Below are 23,333 nucleotides of genomic sequence, written 5' to 3'. Positions count from 1 at the left end.
TTCCTTAAGCCCTTTGCTCCGCACAAGGAGGCACCTGCCCTGGTAGTTGGTGCTGATGTGACCATTTGGCAGGAGTATTCAGAACTAGCTGCAGCCAGGCCAGGTGTGGCGCAGCCAGGAGAGGGAGGCCCCAGCCCCAGTGGGGTGGGGAGCAGGCCGGGGCCTTCCAACATGTGGGGCTTCTCCTGCCGGTTAAAGGACTTTAAAAGGTGGCTCCTGAGAGACTCTCCAAACCCTAAGCCGTGCAGGGCCCCCTGGGATCTCCCCCAGCGTGCGACGAGCATGAGGGGCCACTAGAGCCCAGCAGCTTGGCACTGTGTCTGCCGCCTGCCGATGCTCTGGTCCAGGGCTGGGCGCTGCCAGCCATGCCCCTCCACAGCCAGAGCTGCCTTTCCTCGGCAGGTCTCCAACCCCGTGGACCGTCTGGCGCTCGGTGAAACAGCTCTCCGCCCCACAGCGCCCGCAGAGACGGCTCCGGACAAAGCGCTGTGGCACACGAGGCTCTGCCCTTTTCTTTTAAAAAATAAATGTACAATTCCCAGCATTTTGGTACAAAATATACACGTTCTCCGGCTGGGCCAGGGCGGCCGGCGAGACCGGCTGCGCTCACAGGAAAGACCCCAAGGGGAGAGAACCTGGGGGGAGTTCACGGCACGGCCGACAGGAGAGGTGCAAAAATAAAGTTGCAGGAGACACGGTTCTGGGGTCCCCCCACCTGCCTCTTAACCCCAGTGGCTGCCTCAGCCCACAGTGGACCCTGCCCCTAAGGGTTGCTACTCCCTCTGCAGCCATGGGGGCTCCTGGGCCCGGAGGCAGCTGGATGGGGAGAGCAGCTCCCACTGGTGGGGCGGGGGAGCTGGCTCTGCCCCAGCGAAGTGCCTGCAGCAGTGGTGGAGGTGGCCGGGGTGGCAGGGCCATGCTGCAGGGCAGGGGCTGAGCCGGGTGCCAGACAGGAAGGGCTGAAAGGCAATGGGGTCCATACATGCTCCTAGCATTGGCCTGGGCCCCTGCCCTTGGCATAGGTAAGCAAGGGGCAGGGATGTTGGGGGCACCCCTGGAAGAAGAGATCCTTCCCCCAGTGCACTGAGAGGACCTACTTGTGCCAGAGGCTCTGCCCCCCCTGCCCCCACCCAGCCCCTGGAGGAGCTCCAGGAGGGGATTTCAGGCTCTGGCTCCATAGGTCACAGGTTCAACCTCTGCCTGCGTCAGTTCCTGCAGCCAGACTCCAAGAGACCGTGACACCCTGAGAGGCCACTGACTTGATGCTGCAGGGAAGTGCAAAGCTGGCAACGGGGAGCAGAGATGCTGCAGCCAGGGCTTCTCCCCAGCACCCCACGGCTACTCCCCTGGGGGGGCTCTGGCTTCTGACGTGGTCAGAGTGGCCCCCTGCAAGGGTTGGAGTCGCTGTCCCCCTACGAGCCTGGGGAAGGGAACATGCATGGGGAGATGGGAGGGGGGACTCTGAGGTTGCTGAGCCCCAGACCACGTGCTGCCCCACACCCCACCCGGTGCCGGCACCGGTGTGGGGGGAAAGTGTCTCCCACCCCCAGGCGGTGCTGTGGGTGCCTGGCGGGAGTGAACAGCCAGACCCCATCACGCTGCGGGTCCCTGCACGCCTGCCCACCGGGGGAAAGGGCCGCGTGATTCAAGTCCAGCCGACTCTGTAAACCGCAAAGTGCCGAGGCCCCGGGCCCTGCGCAGGGGGCGTCCGGCGAGCTGGGGCCGGTCAAAGTGCTGCAGTGTGGCGCCCCCAGGGCAGGAGCCGGCGGCTGTCACTGGCTGCTCGCCTCCAGCTTGTAGGAGAGCTCGAAGAGCAGGTTCTGATTGTCGATCACCTGGAACTGGCGCACGTAGGCCTTGGTCTGCAGCTGGCTGGGCGATGCCTCCAGATCCAGGCCTGCAGGGAGCAGAAGTCAGGGCATGGTGCCAGGCGCCAGCAGCAGGGGATGAGCCGGGCAGCTGCTGAAGCGGGAGCACGGGAGGCGGGCGGCTGAGCTGTGGCTTCCGCCCGGCAGCCCTGGCACAGGCTGGCTGAGCGTGCAGCTGGAAACTCCCCCAGGTCGGCTGTCGCATGGGAATACAGCAGGGGCACGAGGTCCCTGCCCTGCTTTCGCCCGCTCCTGCACCGGCTGGGCAGCACAGCAGCCAGGCAGGGCCAAAGGCTCTGTGCCGCATCACCAACCCACCCCCACAGGGCGCCAGCCCTGGGGCCCCCCCGTGAGTGGAGTACAGCGGGGGGCAGCCACAGGCGAGGCTCATACTCACACAGGGGCCGGCTGCGGTACTTCCGGATCGTCCTCACTTTCTCAGCTATCGAGTGCTGCAAAGGAAGGCGGCCAAGCGGTCAGCAGCCTGGGGGCAGCCCCGGCCCCAGCGGGGCCAGGATGTGGGTCTACCCAGCCCCCCAGCACCAACCCCATGGCAGGCAAAGAACAGCTGCTCTGAGCCCCGCACCCACCGGCCAGCAGAGGGCGCCACACGCACATGCCAGCTGTTCCTGCTGTGTGTGTCTCACACCAGGTGGGGATCCCCCCCCCCCGCCCCCAGCGCCAGAGGTAAGGCTGGCTCTGCCCCCCAGCTCCCCGGGGTCCCCTATTTCCCAGCCCTGCCAGCGGGGAGCTCCCGGAGCTGGGATCTGCAGCTCACCCAGGGCCCTGCACCAGGCCACCAGATCCGGCCAGGAGGAGCTCTGAGATGCTGCCCCCCTAACGTAGCGCCCCACGGCTTTGCCAGGGCCTGGCCCTGGGTTGCTGGGAACAGCTGGCTGGAGCTCCCCCCCCCGCCCCCGGAGCAGACTCCAACCAAGCAGCATGGACAGGGCTTGGAGGACCAGGGCGTGCGGTGGACGTTCAGCCCCCGGTGCCTGGGGCGACGCTGCCCAGGGTCCCAGAGAGGCAGATAACACTGGGGCCGGGGGGGCGTCTGGCAAAGCCTCCTCCATGCACAGGGGCAGCTGGCAATGCCCAGCAGCCACCAGGCACAGCCCGGGAGGGACAAGCTTGGGAGGGCCAGGGATATCCGGCACCCGCCTGGCACAGCTTGCAGCAAGGGGGTCATGGTACCCGCCTGGCACAACTCGCAGCGGGGGGGGGGGGCCGCGGTACCTGACTGGTGCAGCTCGCGGGGGATGCCCAGTGGGCACAGGGCAAGGACAGGCCAAGGGGCAGGCAGCACTGGCCCAGGGCACATGCCTGGCACTTGGGCTCCATGAGGCTGTGCCCTGCCCGGCGCTGGCACCACCATGCTCCCGCCACGTGCCAGCCGGCCCAGAGCCCGGGGGGTTTCTCAAGGCAAACCCGGCCGTGTGCCCTGGGGAGCTCGCCGGCCAGCCGCAAGCTGCTCCGTTTCCACCAGCCCGGGTCACGCTGGGCCTGCACCTCCCCGGGCAGCCGGCGCCCCAGGCCGGCCTTGGCCACCCTCTGTGCCCAGCTGCAGCACATGGACCCCACGAGCCAAGCGCCTGGCACGTCCCCGGAGGGGGCTGCGGGAAGGAGCGCGTCGCCATGGCAACGCTGGCTCCGCGCGGCTGCACGCAGCCCCCCGCCCCCGCTGGCTGCGACACCCCCCCACCCCCCACCCCGCGCCTGCGCCAGGCTGGATACTGCATGAAGGTCGTTGCCAGGACAACGCTGGTTGACATTCGGGGGGGGGCTCTGCTGCCTGGGGTCCCTCCCAGACAAAGGCCAGGAGCGCCCCCCCCCCAAGCCTGCACAGCAGCTGTTCTCAGAGCCAGGCTGGGCTTGGAGTGGGCAGTCCACCATCGCTCGCAGCCCCGCCCCTGCTCTCTGCCTCAGTTTCCCCTCCCAGCTGCTTGGGGCAGGGACGGTCCCTCACTCCACGGCTGCCCATCGGCTCACACATGTCACAGGGAGGCAGGGCACGCACGCAGGGGTCTCCATCCCCAGCGGGGCTGGGACAACTCACCAGCTTCTCCAGGTTCACCAGCCCGTCCAGGAGCGTCTTGCTGCCCTCGTGCACAAAGGTCAGGTCTGGGGGGGTTAAGGGGGAAGGAGGTGAGAAGAGGCAAGATGGCCTCCTGCTGCCCCCCTCCCCTGGGTCCAGCCCCACCTCCATCCCAATCCACAGAGCTGGGGGCAGAGGGGGTGCCAGGACTGCTGGCTGAGGAGCCTGGGTGGGCGCTAGGTGCACACACTCCGCCCGAGGGCAGGATGCAGCCCCCTCAGAGTCCCAGGCACCTGTAGTCTCCCGGCACTGAAATGCAGCCACTTCTGGGGTGCAGCGCAGCAGCTGCCGGTGCCCGGTGGGCGGCAGGGGTGGGAGTGGGGACAAGCGGGGCTCCCTCCGTTGGCCACAACAGGGCCAGGCCGTGGGGGAGCGACCACAGCTCTGGCAGCCCGGCGCCTCCCAACGCCATACTGGGGTCGGCGATGAGGTTGAGGGGAAAGTGCTGCTTTCTGAGCCGTGAGCGCTGCTCCCTGCAGCTCAGCTGGGGAAACGGAGGCCCGGAAGCAGGAGCCCTGGCGCCTGGCCTGCTGTAACCACTGGGCAGCGCTTCTTCTGCGCCGCATGGGGCAGACTTGAGTGCTTGGCTGCGGGACAGGTTCCCCACCTGGCTGTGAGCCCGTGGGGGCCCCCTGGCACCGGGGGGAGGCTGTCCCCATTGCGCCCTGCGCACCAGGGCTCACCTTTCAGGATGAGGGGCACAAAGGGGATGAGGGGGGCCTTCATCCTGCAGAGGGCCTCCCGGTAGGCTTTGTGGTTCCGGCCAGGGTCCTGGGGGGGGGAGCACAGGTCAGGGGGGGTTGCGGTGGGGCTGCACCAGGGGCCGGGGGAGGAGAACCAGGCCTGGGACCTTCAGCCAGGCAAAGCCCTCGGCTGAGCCTCACGCCCTGTGATGGGGTTCTGGGGTCCCCCAAGCTCTGCACCCTGTCCGCAGGCAGGAGAGTCTCTCACTCAGCAGGAAAACAGCAGGTTTATTAGCCGACAGGACACAGCATCGTACAGAGGAGTCAGTGCAGCTGGCAGAGACAGCCAGTCCAATCCATGTTGGGGAGAGGAGGCCCCGAGGGGCCCCCAGAGCCGGGGCCTTGCCCCCTCCTTTGTCCCTCTCTCTCTCCCAGCCCAGACTAACTGCTTCCAACTCCCAGTTCCAATTCAAACCCCTCAGGCTCCACCTCCTCCTTTGTCTGCAGTACAAAGGTGTTAGCTGGTCATCAAGGTTACCCTCAGCAGGAGCCCCACACCCTCTGTGAGCCACTCACACACACACAGGTATCCCCCACTCCATCACACGCCCCCAGCGCCGCTGGCATCCCAGGCCCTGCGCTGACAGCCAGGCTGGGGGCAGAGATCCCAGCACAGGTACCCCCCGCAGCGCACTGCAGAGGTCTCCGCCCACACGGAGCTGGCACCGCCCATCCGCCCGGCTCCACACGCACGAGGCAGCACGGCCTAGTGGGCCCAGCACACCTGCAAATCCCAGCTGAGGGCAGGGCCCCTCTGGAGGGGTCAGCGGTGCCACCTGACCAGCACCAGACCCTCCCGGTACTGGGTCCCGCCCAGCCGAACCCCCCCAGGATTTGCCCCCCGCGGTTCCTCCCCCAGGTATTCGGCCCAGCCCAGGCCCCACCCCCACCCGTAGGCCCTCGCCCCACCCCCCACGCTGAGCCAGGGACAGGGGCAGGAGGGCCGAGCTGCTGCCCTATAGACGGGGCATGCGGCCTGCGCTCCTCCGGGATGACGGTGCTCCCAGCAGGAGGCACTCAGGTACTGCCACCTCCCCCGGCCCCCAGCACCAGGCCGGGCCATCGACCTCGGGCCCCAGCTCCTGTGTTTGCCCTGCTCTCGGCCGCGGCCTTGGGCTGCCAGTTAGTGTGCAGTGGAAATTCCCACTGCAGGCCCAGGAGCAGAGCTGCCTGCAAACCCTGGGGGTGCCCGGTTCCCCCACCAGCCGGGGGTGCCCATCCCGAGCGGTGAGCCAGGGATGCCCCCCGCAGCCCAGCCACGAGGGGCGTCTCACCGTGAGAGTCTCAAACTTCCGGAAGAGGCTCTTAAACTTGCTAGGGAGCTTCTGAAAAACAAAAGGAGCCACGAGTGGCCAGGCCGGGCTCCCGCCTCCTGGCACCAGTGCCCTCAGCAGCCCCCGTGCCAGGCAGCTCACCGCACGTGCCAAGCCCAGGTGCACGGGCGGGGGGGGAGGTGCCACCAGCTTGTGCCAGCACACAGGCATCCTGGGGGACTTGGCTCCCCCACAGGGGCAGAGGGTGGGCACCATCCCGGGCAGGGAGACTCAGGAATGTGCAGCTAATCCCCTGCCTGGGCAGGGCTGCCTTGTGCAAGGAGCTGTCAGGCAGGTGCCGCCCGTGTTAGCAGAGGGAGGGGCTGGGACGCTGGGGCCTGGGTTGGTTTGTTTGGAGGGAGGAAGAGGAAGATAAAACAGCAACTGGGACCCGCCCCCCGCACACGCTTTGCAGTTGGGGAAGGAGCAGATTTCCCCAGCTCTGAGATGCGACCACCTCTGGGGCGGCCCAGGGCAGCAGTTTGCACAACCCTGGAGCAGGGCTGCAGAGCCTCTCCGGACGGGGGGCGGGGCGGGGACAAGGCACCGCAGACCCAGGCAACGTACCAAGCTTGAAAGCCGAGTCCGATGGGAGGGGCAGTAGTGGGGTCTTCAGCACCCCCAGAACAGCCCCAGCCTCGCAGAGGAGAAACGGCTGCCTGGCCCCACACTGGGGTGAGCCCTGACTGCGGGGGAGAGCCCCCACCCCGCTCCCTGCAGCCCAGCCCAGCCCCTCACCCCAGAGGTCTCCTTAGCCGTCTCCCTCCCGAGCACAGCCCAGTCCGGGGGTGAAGCCAGGGGAGCCCTGCCCTGATTGCCGGGGGTCCCAGATGCCGGGCTGATGGGCAGAGACCCCCCCTTACCTCCCAGGTGAGCCGTAACCGGCTGACGGCCGCGTTGTCCAGCCCCATCACCACGGCGTAGAAGGACAGCATGTCCTGGTTCTGCTTGCAGCTGGGGGCACAAGGCAGGAGGCTCAGGGGCCCGGTGCTAACGGGAGAGAAACCCTCCCCCCAGGCCCTGCAAGGCAGGTAAGTGGCTCACGCCCTGCAGCCGGGCATGGGGCTGCCCCCCACCCGCCCCCTGGGCCGTGACCCCACCGGTGCCACCTGCAGCTGACGGCCGCACCCAACCCGAACTCGGGGAGGGGCCCCAGGTGCCAGGCCCTGCGGGCGTCCCCGCAGCCAGGCCAGCACGGCGCCCGGCAGCGCAGAGCTGAGGCCGAGGCCCCCACGGCCCCTGCCCCGACTCCGCGCAGGACGCCCCGCGGCGCTCACACGGCAGCGATCTTGATGAACTTCTTGAGCAGGTGCGCGCGCTTCCCCAGCGACTCGCACAGCAGGAGCTCGGTGGCCACCCAGCTCTGCACCTCGCTGCAGCGCTGCAGCAGCAGCTCCAGGTTGGCCGTCTCCCGCCGGCCCCGCTCCCCGTGGAAGACGTAGTCCACGAACTCCAGCTGCAAACCACGGGAGACGGGCTCAGTCGGCGCCACTCCACCCGCGCCATGGCCCGAAGCGGGAGCTCCCCGGGTCCACTCCCACCCTGCGCCGCCCACAGAGGAACGCTTGGCAAAGCCCCTGGGCCCCACGCGCTGCCCCACCAGCTGTCTCCTGGACCGACAGCGAAGGGCGGGGCACGCGCGTCTTCGGGGAGCGTGACTGAGACCCATCCAACTCGTGCCACCGATGGGCCAACGAGCTGGCAGAAGGGCGCAGCGTTTGCTACCTGCTGCCCTCGGCGTGCGGGGCCAGCGCCCCCTTTGCGCCCACCTCTCTGCCCAGCCCACTGCCCCGTCTGCAGCGGCGAACGGGCCCCAAACGCGTCAGCAAAAAAGCGGGAGGAGCCGGGGGGCGGGAGGGGATTGTTTGGTCAATTGTCTTGCAGGGTTGACTGCTCCGCCCTGGACCCCTCGGCCCTGTCCGCGTCCTGCCACCGCCACCGGCCTGGGGGCCCGGCTCACCTCGTGGACGCAGCGGAAGAGTTCCCAGTGAAAGGCCGTCATGTGATTGGCAATTTCCTCGGCTTCCACTCGGTGGATCTCGGTGTCGCCTGGCGAGACCTGGACCTCCTCGGGGAGTGGGACCTGCCGGGAGCAGGGGCGTGACACGCTATGGGAGCGGGCGAGGTGCCCTGGGCCTTGGGCGCTCTAGCAATACCCGCTCCGTGGGAAAAGCCAGGGCATGCAGGGAAGGGACCGTCTCCGCCGAGCCCTGGAGAATCCCCCTGCTGCAGCCACCAGACCCCAGTTCCATCGGTCCCACGTTCGGCTCCGAGCAGGATCAGCCCCAGAGCCGCGTATCTCTGGGACAGAGGGCAACTGCACTGCTGCCCCACGTGCCGCCGAGGTGCCAGTGCTCCATAAGGACGGGGTTAAGGGAGGCGCTGGGTGCCAAAGGCTGTCTCGCCTAGCGGTTAGGTCCCGGGAGCCCTCCGGTTTCATACCGCGCTTTGCAAGCGTCGGAGCATTGAGCCAGGGCCCTGGTCGTATCCCAGCCAGGGCACTTCGCCTGCAGGTTCGGAGCTGGAGGCAGGACTCCGAAATCCCCACCTCGCACTGCCGAGTGGCTGCCCGGCCCTGCCCCAGAAGCGGCTGCATTTCAGCGCTTGCACAGCGAGCCCGCGGGGAGGGGCTAGTTTCCCAAAGCAATGACGGCGAAGCACAGGCAGGGGCTGGGGAGGGACGGAGAGAAACAGGGAGGAACACGAGCAGGCTGCTGGGCACCAGCGGGTACCGCGGGGCCACCGCCGGGCGGCCGGGCCGGGCCAGGGGGTCTCTCACCAGCGACTCGACGGTCTCCTTGGAGCAGGCGAAGAGGTGGCTGTTGATCCCCAGCGTGGTGAACACACACTCCTCGCAGGGCTGCAGCACGGCCTTCTCTGGGGGGGAGGTGGGGCGGGGTCAGCTGAGTCCCGCAAAGCCCCCCCCCGCCCCACGCGGCCCCCCAGCCAGTCCCCTCGCTCTGCCCGGGGGCCAATCAGTGCTCAGGAGCAAGGCTGGCTCGCGCCCCCGGGCCAGTTAAGCACCTCTGCGGCCCCAGCGCCCACCCTGCCCTGTGCCCGGGGCTGCGCGGAGTGCGCGCTGCTGGTGCGGGAGCAGGACCGCTGCAAGCCCGGCTGGCGGCTCTGGCTGGGTGCAGCGGGCAGGTCCCGATGGGGGTGACCCAGGCTGGGTTTGCAGGGCAGCAACGCCAGGCCGGCTCCTCCCCGAGTAACGCCCCCCAGGGAGCCGGACTGTGCCGTGGTCTGATCCCCCCTCTGACCCGTCCCCTGCGCTGCAGCCCCCAGCCAGTCACCTCCCGAGGATGCCACCACCACCAGGAGCAGGGCCTCCTCGCGGGCGCTCGGCTCCTCCGAGTACTGCAGCTTCTCCGTCACCGCCGCCAGGATGTCCTGCACCGAGGCCGAGAGGCGGCTGCGGATGGTGACGTAGGAGTGGTCGGGCATATACACGCGGCAGAAGACTGCAAGGCGATGGGGAAGCGGGTCAGGAGGGGGCCACGGAGGGTGCGGGGCTGTAGAGGGGGAGTCTCCGCCACAGCCCTGTTCTCCCAGCCCAGCGAGAGCGGGCGGCAAGGGGCCCCTCTCGTGAGCACAGGTCCCCAGGACCCCGCTGACCGGCTGCGGGGAGGGGGCGAGGGATGGGCAGGGTCCCCGGGGGGCTGCCACTGGATTGGGGGGAGGGGAGGTCAGACGGTTTGTTCTCGCCAGCGCTTCGCACCTCCCTGCTGGGCTCCCCAAGCGCTTTCTGCTCAGCCAGGGGCCCGGCCGTGTGGCCGATCCCCTGCTGTACAGGTGGGGAAACTGAGGCACGGAGGGGTGAGGGGACTTGCCCAAGGTGCCCCAGCACTACCCAGCCAGGGCTGGGCCCCCACCTCCCACCCCACCAGCCACGCTGGCGGCTCATCCGGGGGGGGGCTACGGAAATTGACGCAATCAGGATAACAAAGGCAGGCGGTTCCCACGCCCCCCTGCCTGGTCCCAACCACCCTCCACCGGGGCCAAGCAGCTACCTCCTCCCTCCGCGGGACGGGACCCAGGCAGCCCGCCCCCAGCACCGCTGCGAGTGCAGGACAGGCCTGGAACTGGGCCGTGCGTGCCGGGCTGGGCCCCCAGACCTGCCCCCGCCGTACTCACTCTCGTCCGAGCCCCGGAAGGCCACCCTGGTCTGCAGGCAGGAGTCTATGCGCCGGAAGTGCCGGAACAGCGGCTTGACCTGCTTGCTGGGCGGGGGGCTCTCCTCGGGCACCCTGCAGGGAAAGGGGCAGCCGGGGGGGGATTACGCCACTGGGGGTTTTATGGGGCCCCAGCTCCCACCATAGTGATCTTTGGGAGTCACCTCGTGTCCCCAGCGGCGGGCCTGGTCCCAGCCATGGCTGGCAGGGCTGGCTTTGCAGCACCCACACAGGGGGCCATGCAGGATGGGTGGGTGGGAGCGGGCGGGGCCCAGCACAAGGGAGTGCTGAGTCCACGCAGCTGTGAGGCTGTAAGGGCAGGGCCGGGGCTCGGGGCGGCCCCACAGGGACCCCGCGTCACTCACTTCAGCTCCACCGTCTCCACCAGCTGGTGCAGTTTCAGGATCTCGTCTTCCAGCTCGGGGTAGAGGGAGGCGTCTTTCATCAGCAGCAGGTAGAGATCCTGGGGGGCACCGAGAGGGGGTTCTCAGGCTCCCCAGCTCAGGGCTGGCCTGGCACCGCCCTGAGACGGGGACAACCCACTGCCCATGCCCGGCCCTCCTCGGCGCTGGATTCAGGGGAGCCCAGCAGGGAGAGCGGTTGCAGGGCCCGTGTCCAAGCGTGCGGAGGGTGGGGTTTGCAGACGGCCACGGGAAAGGGACCGAGAGTACCGGGCCCCACGCACGGGGGATGGGAGGATAAAACCTACCAGGAGCCATCAGGCCAGCCACCGACACAGGCCCAAGAGTGAAACTGACCCGCCAGGCCAGGCTGCCCCCGGGAGGGCTGGGGGGGGAGCAGCTGCCCCCACGCACCTTGATGACTTTGCCAGCGCTTTCCTCCTCCTGCAGGATGCCCTGGTAGGTCTCCAGGAAGCGCAAGAGGACGCTCAGCACGGCCCGCTTCCTGGGGAGCGCCGCGCCCTCCTCCCAGCCGGGCGAAGGGTCCCCCGAGGCCAGCAGGAAGGTGGGCAGGGGGTTAAGGGAAAAGAGAGCAGGGCGCTGGGGAGGGCAGGCGCTGGGCACCGGCCACCCGGGTTCACCTCCCAGCGGTGCAGCTGCCACCCGCAGAAAGGGAGCTGAGCGCCTCAGACCCTGGCTCCTCAGACGAGGCCAATGGGGCAGCCCCACAGGGAGGCAGAGGGCCAGGCTCCCGGGATGGAGGCGGGCGAAGCCCTGGCATCACGGCCCCCTCCAGAGGTTCCCAGCTAGACAGACCGACCCTGCATCCCGGCCATGGTGCAAGGGAAGTCACAGGCGTCCCGCCCCCGGCCTGCCCTGGGTCGGCCGTATGGGGCCAGGCCAGTGCTGGTCTACAACCCTCCCCTAACCACCCGGCACCCACTGCCCCCCGCCCTGTGCTCTCTGGAGCAACCAGCCTGCGGAGCACAGAGGCTCATGGGAGACCCCCCCATAACAACCCGGCTTCTGCCTGCAGCGCCGGAAAGCAGCAATTCACCCCCCCGCCCCGTATCTGCGGCTGGAGCCAGGGGCCAGGCAAAGGCCTTCCCCGAGTGGGTGCATCCCCCCACCCATCCCGAGCAGGCCCTGCAGGAAGGGAAGAGGCGAGCGGAGCCCCCGCCGGGCGTAAAGCTGCCCAGCCCCCCCCCCCGCCCCGCAGCCCAGCCCCTGGGGCCGCCCCCGAGGATATTGCTGGTGCAGCTGCTGCAGCAGGTGCTCGGTCGGCAGGAAGAGCGAGTGTGTCAGGATCAGGTCGTCCAGCAGCACGTCTAGGAGAGAGGAGGACACGGGGGGGTTGCCCCGGGGAAGGCCAGCGCCACCCGCCGCCTGCCCAGCGCGGCTGGGGGATGCGCAGACAGAGCCCGCGCGGCGTGAGTCAGAGGGAATGTGCCCCAGCCCTTCCCCGGGGGCCGTGGGGAGGCTCGGCGCACACGCCTGCCACCCCCCCACCCAAACACGCGCGCGCCACCCTCGCACACTCGCGCAGACGCGCACTTGCTCCCTCTCTGCCCTCACACACCTGCCAGCCGGGCACGCGCGGTCCCTTGCACGCGCGCTTGCACGCATCTATCACACTTGCCTCGTGCATGTGTCACCTTTGCACGCGCATCCTCGCACCGGTGCTACTCTCCTGCTCTCGGCGCCTTGCACACACAGGCAACAGGGTCAGTGCTGTCCCCGGCCCGGCTCGTGGCTGCAGGTGAATCTCGCTCTGTCCCTGACACAGCTGGGCTGGCAGTGTTGCCCCACCGGGGAAACTGAGGCACGGGCTTCGGTGGTCTCGCTCAGTGCCAGCGCCGTGCATGGAACCGCGTGTCCTGCACCCACGCCCTGGGGCTGGCAGCTGGGCAGCCCTGCCCACCTAGCAGCGGCCTGCCCGGAGGGAGTGGGCAGTGGGCAGGTCTCTGACCTCCCGAGCACCCTGGTATTGATTCCTGCCTGTCCCCGAGCCAGGGATGCTGTGACTCACACCCAGCGTCTGGACTCTGCCCCCGGCCACCGCGGGCTCCAGCTGCCGCCTTCTCCCCTGCCCCCACTCTGCCCTCCTTCTCCACGCCAGGCCAGCGAGGTCTCTGCTGGGGAACATGCACGGAGCCCCAGCCCCTGCCCCACTGCGCTTTGATCCAGCCCAGCCCCTGGTACACCTCCCAGTTTACCCCACCCTCCACTCTGCCCGTTTCACACCGCCCCCCGCCAACATGCAGCCACCTCTGGGGCGGAACACGGCACCTGCTGCGAGGGGATGAGCCCTGAAGCCCTCCCACTGGCACCAGCGGGCACCTTCCCGGAGGGCGCCCAGTGACACCCGCATGCCAGGCGGGAAACGGGGCAGGGGGAAGAGCCGTCGGTGTCCAGCGCGAGTCACCAAATGCTTTTCCAAAGGAAATTCCCCCCGGCCTCCCCACCCCCAAACGCCAGCAGGAGCCGGAGCGCCCGTCCCCCGCGCCGGAGCAGGGCAGCTGCTTCCCAGGAGGAGGTGGGTGGCGGAGGAGGAAACCGAGTCACTGTGTTTGCCGCTCTGTCGCTCGAGCGAGACGGTTCCGCCCGCACGGAGCCTGGAGCCGGAGCCAAGAGCCCCAAATCCGAACCGGCGCCTGCAGGCCACGCCCGGCCAGCACAGGAGGCAAACAACACCAGAGCCCCAGCTGCGGGGGCCCATCTCTAGGGAAGGAGACGCAGCCACCTCTGGGGTGGAGCACCGCGGTGTGTAACAGCCCGGGGGACGGGCAGCATGGAAAGGTCCGTGTCTGACTGTGGCTGCTGGGGGAAGGCTGCTCACTTGTAGTACCAGGTGTCACGTGGAGGCGCCAGCCGAGAGCAGGGCCTGGCGCGCCAGGTGCTGTACAGAGACGGTCCCTGTCCCAAGCAGGTCACCATCTAAGCAGGCAAGGGAGGGGAGGGGAGGGGAAACTGAGGCATGGGACAGTGACACTGACAGCAGAGCTGGGCACGGAGACAGGGCACAGGCCACTGCCGATCACACCCTGGCTAGTGTCCCTCCGGGCCAGGGCCTGGGAGCGGCCTCTGGCAGGGCTGTTCCCGGTGCAGCGGTGGGAGCCCAGTACCAGCTCCACGCCCCACAGAAGGTGGGGGGCTGAGCTTTGGCGGGGTCCCAGCGATGCCCTCTCTGCCACCAGGAAGGGGCGGGACCCAAAGAGAGTCTGGGGATCTCCACGGCCCCGCTTAGCTCTAACCACTAGGCTGCAGCCCCCCCCCCGCCAGCCTCAGCACCCAGGGACCTTGTCCCGTAGCCTGCTGCTCTAATCCCCCTCGCCTGCCCCGGGAACAGAACCCAGGAGTCCTGACACCCAGTCCTCCCCCTCCGCCCCTCCCCGGCTCACAGCGGTGCAGTTTCGTGCGTGTTAGAACAGGGGCGGACGGACGCTGGGGACAGGGACCCGCCCTGCCGGCTGTTTGTTTACCCGAACCCAGCACGCAGCTCCCGTGCGCCTTGCCCTGCCGCGTGCCAGGCCTTTCCGGGGGTGGGGACAGGGCGGTGGGGGGCAGGTTAGCACCTGGCGTGGGCCGGAGTCTGGGCTGGGGGCACCTGGCCCACGTGAGGGCTGTTCCTGGCCCCGCCCAGCCCCAGTGCCAGCTCTTGGCCGGGGCCATGGGGCTGTGCAGAGCCCCAGGGACAGAAGTGAAATCACCCAGGAGCTGAACAGGGGAGGGGGACCCAGGTCTGGGCCAGCCCCCCCCCCAATTGACCCAGCTACGCTCCTGTGATGTAGTGGGGGATACGTGTGGGGAAGGCTGGGCAAGAGAGAGACCAAGGAGGGGGCCAGGCCCCAGCTCCAGGGTCCCCTCGGCATCTCCTCTCCCCCCCATGGACTGGCCTGGCTGTCTCTGCCGCTGGCCCCCCGGCGGCTAATAAACCCGCTGTTCTGCCGAGTGAGTCACGCCCGCCTGCGGACGGAGCGCAGAGCTTGGGGACCCCTGAGCCCCATGACAAGTCCTCCAGGTGGAGCCAGGAGCCCAGGCTGGGTAAGAGCTGCCCAGCAGCAGGGCCTGGCTGGGTTGTGGGGCAGCCCCCATGTGAATGGCAACCAGGGGGCATTTCCCCTCTGGGCACCAGCCCACCCGCCTGCTGGCCAGTGGCCCCAGGGAGGGGCTCACGCCTTGTCCCAGCCAGGCCCTGCTCGCCCGCCGCCACACCGGGAGATCTCACACATGGCCCAGGCCCGCTGCTGCCCAGCCAGGGTGCAGGGGACCCAGTGCGGAAGGGCTGCGGGGGTGTCTCTGGACGCTGGATCAGCCTTGGGCCAGCCCCAGGGTTACCCTAGCGCGGGAGTCGGGGGGAGCCGCCAACGCACTGAACGGCGATCGCCCCAGTTCCACCCCCCCCGCCCCTTGCGCCACCTTCGGAAAACGCCGGGCGGCTCGTTTCGCCCCTTCTGCGGCAGTGCAGACCCTCGGGCCGGGCTGCGATGCCCTGGGGCGGTCAGTGCGGCAGGCCAAGGGCCGGGCTCGCTGGGAGCTCTGCGGCCGGTTTGGCTGCCCTAGCCGAGCGGCTTTGTCCTGATGTGGGCCTCAGCCAGGACCCCCAGAACCCCCGGGGCGTCAGCCGGGACGGGACAGACGGACCCTCAATGCAGCGGGGACCAGGGGAGGCGCAGCACGGAGCATCCCGCCGGGCCCAGCCCTGCGCCGAGCCCGGGAGCGCCTCGCCCCGGCTGCTGCAGGGACAGGATGAGAGACGCGCTGGGGCGGCGGTTGTGACCCGGTGGGCGGGGCTGGGGTTCAGCATTCCCGGGCTCTCTTCCCGGCCGGGCCACTGACCTGCCGGGCAGATCCCTTCCCCGCCGCCTCCCTCAGCCGCAGCGAAGGGCCCAAGTCCGGCAGAGGGGCAGGGGCCGAGCCGGCTCCCAGGCCCCAGGGAGGGGCTAAGGACCCCCAGGCTGCTCACCCCTGCAGGCAGAGGGGCGAGAGCCTGTGCAGAGCAAGGCCACACTCCGGACGCCTGCGGGGAGCAACTGGGGAGGATGGGGGGGCCTGCTGGTCCCCCCGGCTCCTGAGCACCGCCGCGTACTGGGGTGAAGGGAGCTGGCCTGGGTTCTCCCAGCGCCATCCCCCTCCCCTCTCTGTCCTCACTGGGCCCTGGGGGAGCACCGCACCGGCCCCGCCCCCCCGCCAGTCCATAGGCCCCCAAGACCACAGCCCGCAGGCAGACAGCTCCGCCCCGCACCAGGGACCGCTCGGTCTCAGCGCCCAGCAGCGCAGGGGGGCCGGGGCCAAAGCCCCAGCGGTCAGTGGGACGCCTCCCCTTGGCCCACGGGCCTGCTGCCAGCCTGACCTGCCGGGACCGCCGTGCTCAGCCGCACCCGGTGGGACGCAGCACCCCCAGCAGAAAGGGCTAGATACGCACCCAGGCTCAGGACACCTGGGCTAGGCCTGGTTAAGGGAGGGAGTGAAGCCTACTGGCTACAGCGGGGGGAGGGGCTGGAACCAGGGCTCCTGTGCTCTATTTCCAGTTCGGGGCGGGGGTGATGCCTAGTGGTTACAGCAGGGGAGGCCGGGAACCAGGAGTCCTGGATTCTGCTCTTAGGCCTGCTGGTTTGTACTCCAAGACCCCGGAGGAGTCGCTTCCCCCCGCCCCGGGGCGTGGCCAGTGTTATTCCTTAGTGCCCAGGGATCCTGGGATGGGAATCGGCAGGTGGGTACAGCAGCCCCCTCCCCCCGGCCCATGGGGCAATTCTGCAAGTCCTTCGCACGATGGAGCTGAGGCCCTGCCCCCGGGACAGGCCTGTGGTGACGACTGCAGGGGCCCGAGCACAGAATTCTCCCCCCCCCCAGCTCCAGCTGGCACCTGATATTTCACCCCCTGCCCCAGCGTCCACTTTGCCAGGACAATCAGATCCCCCCCGCCGCCACTGCATGGGGAAGTGACAGACAGAGGCAAGTGTCCAGCAGTGACTTCAGGGGACTGGGAACCAGCTCCAAGCTGATTCGTGCCTCAGTTTCCCCATCTGTATAGACAATATGGGAGACCCCCCCCGAAATGATCTCCAAGAGCCCTAATCATAAGTCAGGCCTATTGTGACCACTCCCTCCGACACCGAAACGCCGCCACCTCTGAGGTGGAACCTGACGGCTGTTCATGGCCAAAGGAGTTCTGCTCCGCACACCTGCCTTTTGCGCCCACTTCGCGGAGGTGACAGAAGAACACTGAGGTCTCCCCCCCGCCTCCCAGTGCCAGCTCTGCACGCCCACTGGCACTGCCCGGGCGCTGGGCAGTGGGCCATGGGAGGCAGCTGGAGCAAAGACAGGCAACCAATCTGCCACCTGGGATTCCTAGAATAGCCACCGGGTTCTCCTCCCCCTCCCCCGGCACCAGGACCCCCAAGCCAAGCCCCGGAGCTGGGCGAGAAGCAGCCGGGCTTGGTGCACCCCCAGCTGCCAAAGCAGAGACCGGCCTGGTCAGGCCCTCCCACGGTGCCCCCACCTCCCAGTGCACAGGAGCATCCAGGCCGGTGCCCAGGCGGGGTCTGGGTCCGAGAGCCCCCTTTGCAGGTCATGTTCCGGCTCCTTGAGTCTCCCCGGCCCCCAGATGGGCCCACGCAGACACCGGGCTGGGCAAGGACCGCAGGATGCCACCACGGGGCTGGCTACACATCCGGCCCCCCCACCGGTGCGCCTGGCGGGCCAGGGCCCATCCCGGGTCGCAGCACGGGGGGACAGGGGCACGAGCCAGCGGGGGCAGGGCGGAGGGGCACCAGCTGGGCTGGGGAGAGGGGGCCAGGCCAGGCAAGCAGGGGGCTGCGGGGCGGGAGCCGACACCACCGAGACCCCGGCACCGCCAGCCGCGCGCAGCCCCCTGCAGCCGAGGGGCTCTTGGGGCCCGGGGGCCAGTCACAGCCCAGCTGGCTGGGGGGGAGGGGAGCCCCCCCCGGAACCACCTCGCCCCCCCCACAAGCGCCCCTCCCTGCAGGGGGTCCCGGCCCCTCACCCTGCAGCGCCTGCAGCTCCCTCCCCCCGCGGCCGTGCCCCCCCCAGCCCTGCCCGCTCCCGGGAGAGCCCGGCGGGGGTCCCTGCCCCGCCCCGCCCCGCCCCCTCGCCCCGCCTCCCGGCGACCGAACCCAGCCCGCCGCCCCCCGCCCCCTACCTGTGCCGCAGCCGGGGCCGTGCGAGGCCAGGCCGCCCCCGAGGCGCTCCAGCAGCGCCGCCAGCAGGCGCTCGGGGCTGGCCGGCGGGCCGGGGGACCAGCCGCAGCCGCAGCCGCAGCCGCAGCAGCCGGGGGCGGCGGGCGCGGGGCTCAGCGGCGGCTCCCCGGAGGCCGGGCTCAGCTCCTCGGAGGAGAAGGACGAGGGGGAGCGGAGCTCCAGGCAGCGCCCGTCCCCGCCCGGCTCCGGGCCCGCGCCGGGCTCCCCCTCGCCGGGCTCCCGCAGGAAGCCGGGCAGCAGCAGCCGGGACACGCTCTGGCGCCGCTGCAGAGCCCCCGGGCCCGGCCCGGCCCGGCCCGCCAGGTGCGAACCCTGTTTCTTCAGGAACTTCTCCAGCGGCTTCATGCCGGGGGGCCCGGGGGGGTCCGGGGGGCGGCGCTGGGGTCCCCCGGGGGCGCTCAGGGGGCCATGGGGCCCGGCGGCGGGAGGGCCGGGCGGCCCCGGGCTCGCTCCGTGGGCTTGCGGCGGGGATGCGGATTCACGGCAGCCCGGCGCCCGCCTCCGCCCCGGGAAGGTACCAAGCCACAGGCTCCGCCCCCAGACCGCTTCGCCCCGCCCATCGCCCCGCCCCCGCGTGTCGCCCGGGCCGAGGGAAACACCTTGGTCGCGGTGGGGGCGGGGGTAGAGTCCGGCCCGCGTGCGGGGGCGGGGTGACCCCCCCAGGAGGTCTGGGGGGCGGGGTGTCCCCGGGGGGTCCGGGCGTGCTTGGGGGGGACGGCCCTGGCAGGAGAGTCGCAGCAGCGCTGAGGTGGGGGGATCCGCAGCGTGGGGCGGACACGGCCTGGCCGAGGGGGGCAGAGCTGGGGAGCGCTGCAGGCCCTTGGCTCGGGGGCCGTCTGGCCCGGAGCCAGCGGCAGGGAGCAGGAGCCTGACGCCTCTGGAGGCCAGACGGGATCACTAGTTCACCGGGGCGGAGCTTCCAAGCTGGGCAAACAACCCCTCTGGGCGGCTGGCCTGGCTCTGGGGAGGGCGGGGGGAGGCTGGGCTCAGCCAGGGGGGAGGAAGGGCCAGGAGGCCAACCCCCGACGCCCTTTAAATCGCCAGACTGGGGGCGCTGGGGCCGGGCCCGCCACCGGGACGTGGCGGCCGCGTTGTGTGGCATTTTCACTCAGTCCGGCCTCGGCGGTGGGGAAACTGAGGCACGGAGCTGCAGCGTGAGCGGCCCGCGTGGGAGAGAACCCGGGAGACGCCACAGTTACGGGGCACGGAGCTCGCTGGGGCCAGCGCCTGTCCAGCGGCTCGATCCCGATCAGCAGCTGCGGCGCAGGCGGCCCACTGACACCCCCAGAACTTCCCTCCGCGCCGGCTGCAGCCATCCCCTCGGCGGTGCTGGGCATTAGGCCCTCGGCCAGCCAAGCGCGTTGGCACCCTCGAGCCTGGGAGGGCGCACACAGCCCCCTGGATGGGCCCTGCTCCCCAGCCGCCTGGGAAGCTGGCGCGCAGGCCCCACGCGGCTCCTGCGGAGGCCCCCGCTGCTCGACTGGGGCAGAATCCCGGCGTACAATTTCTTGGGCCTCTCCCTGGAGCGGAGCCGCTTCCTGGAGAGGGGAGCCCGGCGCGGGCGGCACCAGGGTGGTGACAAGGGGGCGGTTTGCCGGGTGGGGCCCGGGGCACCGCTTCGGCCCGGGCGTGACCTGATCCGCTTGCCAGTGAGTCCCACGCTTTGCTTTCCCCGCTCCTGAGCTGCGCCTCACGGCTGCGGGCCTACAAACGTCCTAGCAGGCGGCACCTGCCCCTGGGGTCCCCGCACGGCGGGGGCGGGGGCCGGATCCACCCCCAGGGCGCTCAACATGGAAGGAGCTGGACAGACACAGACGCCCGTTTCCAAGCGTCCCAGCCGGGCCTGCAGGGCAGCCGGGTGCAGCCCCTGCGACGCCCCTGGCGCCCAGGCAGCCGCTGGGTCTGTCCGCCTGCATCGGCCCAGGAGATGCCCAGGCCCTGGGCAGTGGATTCAAACCTGCCTCTAGCGCAGGCTGGCGCGGCCCAGCCCCGGCACCGACCTCCGGGCCAGCGCGCTCCCCAACCCCCAGCGGCCGCACGGCACCGCAGCTCAGTGTCAGCGGCTCCCACAGGTGCGGGCAGCACCCTGCCGCCTCCTCGCTGCGCCAGCCGTGCCCAGGGAACAGGAATGTCGGGCCGGGCGAGCCGGGGCAGGCAGCAGGGCTGGGCCGGGCCGCGCCGCGCCGGGAGCAGGAAGCCAAGCGCGGGCGTAATTGCGCATGGAGCGCACGGGGCCTTTTCTGGGCTCCTTCCTCTGCCCCCCCGGCCACGCCCCACAGTGCCCAGGGCTGAGGCCAGAGCCGCGGGGGGGCTGGCGACCCCCAGTGCTGGTGATGGGCGGGGGGGTGTCACGGCCCTGCTGGCCCAGCCCCCGAGCAGCGCCCCCCCCGGCAGACGGGCAGGGAGGATCCCGGGCCCCGGGGCTCAGCAGGGATTGAAATTGGAAGGGGCATGAAAAGGGGGCGGAGCCCCCCCACCCCCGCACAGCCGTCGTCATGGAAACGCCGTGGGAAGGCTGCAGCGTTCGGGGAAGGGAGGGGCTGCCAGCGAGGCTGGGAACTCGACAGAGCGAGACCCACCATCCCCCCGCCCGGCGGTGCCCCTCGCTCCCGGCCCGCAGCCCCCAGCATCCCCCCTCCCGGCGGTGCCCCTCGCTCCCTACCCACAGCCCCCAGCATCCCCCCGCCCGGCGGTGCCCCTCGCTCCCGGCCCGCAGCCCCCAGCATCCCCCCTCCCGGCGGTGCCCCTCGCTCCCTACCCACAGACCCACCATCCCCCCTCCCGGCGGTGCCCCTCGCTCCCGGCCCCCAGCCCCCAGCATCCCCCCTCCCGGCGGTGCCCCTCGCTCCCGGCCCCCAGCCCCCAGCATCCCCCCGCCCGGCGGTGCCCCTCGCTCCCTACCCCCAGCCCCCAGCATCCCCCCTCCCGGCGGTGCCCCTCGCTCCCGGCCCCCAGCCCCCAGCATCCCCCCGCCCGGCGGTGCCCCTCGCTCCCTACCCCCAGCCCCCAGCATCCCCCCTCCCGGCGGTGCCCCTCGCTCCCGGCCCGCAGCCCCCAGCATCCCCCCGCCCGGCGGTGCCCCTCGCTCCCGGCCCGCAGCCCCCAGCATCCCCCCGCCCGGCGGTGCCCCTCGCTCCCGGCCCGCAGCCCCAGCATCCCCCAGCCCGGCGGTGCCCCTCGCTCCCGGCCCGCAGCCCCCAGCATCCCCCCGCCCGGCGGTGCCCCTCGCTCCCGGCCCGCAGCCCCCAGCATCCCCCCGCCCGGCGGTGCCCCTCGCTCCCGGCCCGCAGCCCCAGCATCCCCCAGCCCGGCGGTGCCCCTCGCTCCCAGCCCCCAGCATCCCCCCGCCCGGCGGTGCCCCTCGCTCCCGGCCCCCAGCCCCCAGCATCCCCCCTCCCGGCGGTGCCCCTCGCTCCCGGCCCCCAGCCCCCAGCATCCCCCGGCCCTGCGGTGCCCCTCGCTCCCGGCCCCCACCCCCAGCATCCCCCCGCCCGGCGGTGCCCCTCGCTCCCGGCCCACAGCCCCAGCATCCCCCCGCCCGGCGGTGCCCCTCGCTCCCGGCCCCCAGCCCCCAGCATCCCCCCGCCCGGCGGTGCCCCTCGCTCCCTACCCACAGACCCACCATCCCCCCGCCCGGCGGTGCCCCTCGCTCCCGGCCTGAAGCCCCCACCATCCCCCGGCCCTGCAGTGCCCCTCACTCCCAACCCAGAGCCTCTACTACCCAGCCCTAGCTCTCCCCTGCCCCAGCTCTCCTCTTTCCTGATGCCTCTTCCAGGCATCCCCCCACCCAGTCCTGCCCCCCAGGTGGCAGGGCAGCCACAGGAGCTGTCCCCAGCTCACTGCCCAGGGCTTCAGGCTGGACTCATGGGTGTAAGACATCCCCCACCCCCAGCAGGAGCTGCCCCAGGAGTTGGGGGTGTGATGGAGTGGGGGGGGTGCATGTGTGAGTCAGGCTGGATGTCTGAGGCAAGCAGCAGCTCCCAGTGGCTAAGGATGACCCTGGGGCTACAACTGGCAGGTAACACCTCTGCCTGAACAAAGAGCAGGGAGGAGCTGAGAGGGGTTTGAATCAGGGGTGGCAGTTAGAGGCTAGGAAAAGGGAGAGCTGGAAGGCAGCCAGCGAGAGGAGGGGGAAAGCTACACCCCAGAGGGGCACCCCTCGGGGTCTTCTCCCCAGGACAGGTTGGAAGGACTGTCTCTGGCTGCTGTGCTGTTGCTTCTGTGAGAAACTGGACATCTGTTGCCTAATAAACCTGCTGTTGTGCCTGCTGAGTGAGAGTCTCTCCTGCCAGTGGACGGGGTGCAGTGCAGGGGGACCCCTGAACCCCATCACACTGGTGTCAGAAGTGGGATGCACTGCACCCACGGATGAGCTCCCAGCAGTGGCTGACTGAGCACCAGAGAAGGAAGGAGTCTCACAAGAGCCAGAGGGGGAACAGAGCCATTCCTGCAGCTGCTGCTGGTGAGTGGATACCCCGGGAGATAGCGGGGAGATGGATTATACCCGACTCCTGAAGGCAGAGCTAGCGGGGCTGTGCAGAGAGAGGGGCCTGACCATGGGGAAGGCGACCAAGGCCCAGCTGATTGCACAGCTGGAAGAGAATGACCGATCCCGGGGGGCAGAGCCTGTCCCGGCAGAAAGTGGCCGGTCAGCCTCGGGAAGCGTTTCGGATTCTCCAACGGGAGCAGGGGCTCGACACCGTCAGACAGACGCGGTGGCCGCCAGGTCGCGCTCAGCTAGCGGTGGTCCATTGCGGGCAGAGTCCCCCGCCGCAGAGCTGCGATGGCTGGAACTCGAGGTGAAATTAAAGGAACTGGAGCACCAGGAACGGGAAAGAGAGCGTGAGCACGAGCGCCAGCTACAAGAGAGACAGCGGGAGGAGAAAGAACGAGAACGGAAGGAGAGAGAGCGAGAGCGTGAGGAGAGAGAGCGAGAGCGGGAGCATGAGCGAACCATGGCGGAGGCGAGACGCCAAGAGGCCCCAGCTGTGGTAAGCGGGGAGAGGGCCAGATGGCTCGGGGTGGCCAGTCACTTGGAGACGCGTGTGCTGGCCCAGTGTCAGGACCCAGGGGACATGGACGAGTTCCTTACCGCCTTTGAGCGAGCCTGTGAGTTGCATGAGGTTCCCCCAGATGAGTGGCTCCGGCACCTCACCCCCTTGCTGGGCCAGAAGGCCGCAGCGGTGCTCAGCCAGCTGGTGGGGCTGCAGCCTGGGGACTATGAACGGTTCAAACAGGCCCTGCTGCATAAGTTCGGGCTGACTCCGGAGATGTACAAGAAGAAGTTCCAGGAGGCGCAGAAGAGGCCAGAGGAAACCCATGTAGATACAACCGCCCGCCTGAAGCAATACTACCAGAAGTGGGCGTTCGGAATGGGAGTCCAGTCCATAGAGGACCTGATCGAGCTGGCGGTCGTGAAGCGATTCTACGAGATGTGCGCACCTGACCTGAGGGTGTGGCTCGTGGACCGGAAGCCAGGGGACTCACATGATGCAGGGAAACTGGCAGATGACTTCACAAA

The 23,333-nt window shown here is 69.9% G+C and overlaps 1 protein-coding gene across 1 annotated transcript; it reads right to left on the bottom strand.

The window, feature by feature from the left end:
• Positions 1 to 494: 494 nt before the first annotated feature.
• On the bottom strand, positions 495 to 18,157 carry RAPGEFL1 (Rap guanine nucleotide exchange factor like 1). The gene is made up of 15 exons (XM_074978981.1): positions 17,755 to 18,157; positions 11,842 to 11,920; positions 11,007 to 11,157; positions 10,557 to 10,654; positions 10,154 to 10,266; positions 9,313 to 9,480; positions 8,799 to 8,896; positions 7,980 to 8,102; positions 7,297 to 7,475; positions 6,883 to 6,973; positions 5,981 to 6,031; positions 4,647 to 4,734; positions 3,925 to 3,989; positions 2,266 to 2,320; positions 495 to 1,897 (listed from the first exon to the last, which is right to left on the bottom strand). The coding sequence occupies exons 1-15, from the start codon at positions 18,155 to 18,157 to the stop codon at positions 1,773 to 1,775; spliced, it is 1,887 nt and encodes a 628-aa protein (XP_074835082.1). The 3' UTR covers positions 495 to 1,772.
• Positions 18,158 to 23,333: the final 5,176 nt, after the last annotated feature.

This window comes from Carettochelys insculpta, chromosome 28, assembly GCF_033958435.1.
Source record: "Carettochelys insculpta isolate YL-2023 chromosome 28, ASM3395843v1, whole genome shotgun sequence".
NCBI classification, from domain to species: domain Eukaryota; kingdom Metazoa; phylum Chordata; order Testudines; family Carettochelyidae; genus Carettochelys; species Carettochelys insculpta.
The sequence above is the reverse complement of the archived record's forward strand: the minus strand, read 5'-3'. Positions and strand labels throughout refer to the sequence as shown.

Bases quoted from the DNA above. Each gene is read 5' to 3' on its own strand.
- RAPGEFL1 (XM_074978981.1), bottom strand. From the start codon at position 18,157: ATGAAGCCGCTGGAGAAGTTCCTGAAGAAACAGGGTTCGCACCTGGCG. The intron at 10,267-10,556 runs GTGAGTGACGCG...CTTTCCCTGCAG, and splicing joins GTGGAGACGGTGGAGCTGAA to GGTGCCCGAGGAGAGCCCCC. The intron at 9,481-10,153 runs GTGAGTACGGCG...ATCGCCTTGCAG, and splicing joins CTTCCGGGGCTCGGACGAGA to TCTTCTGCCGCGTGTATATG.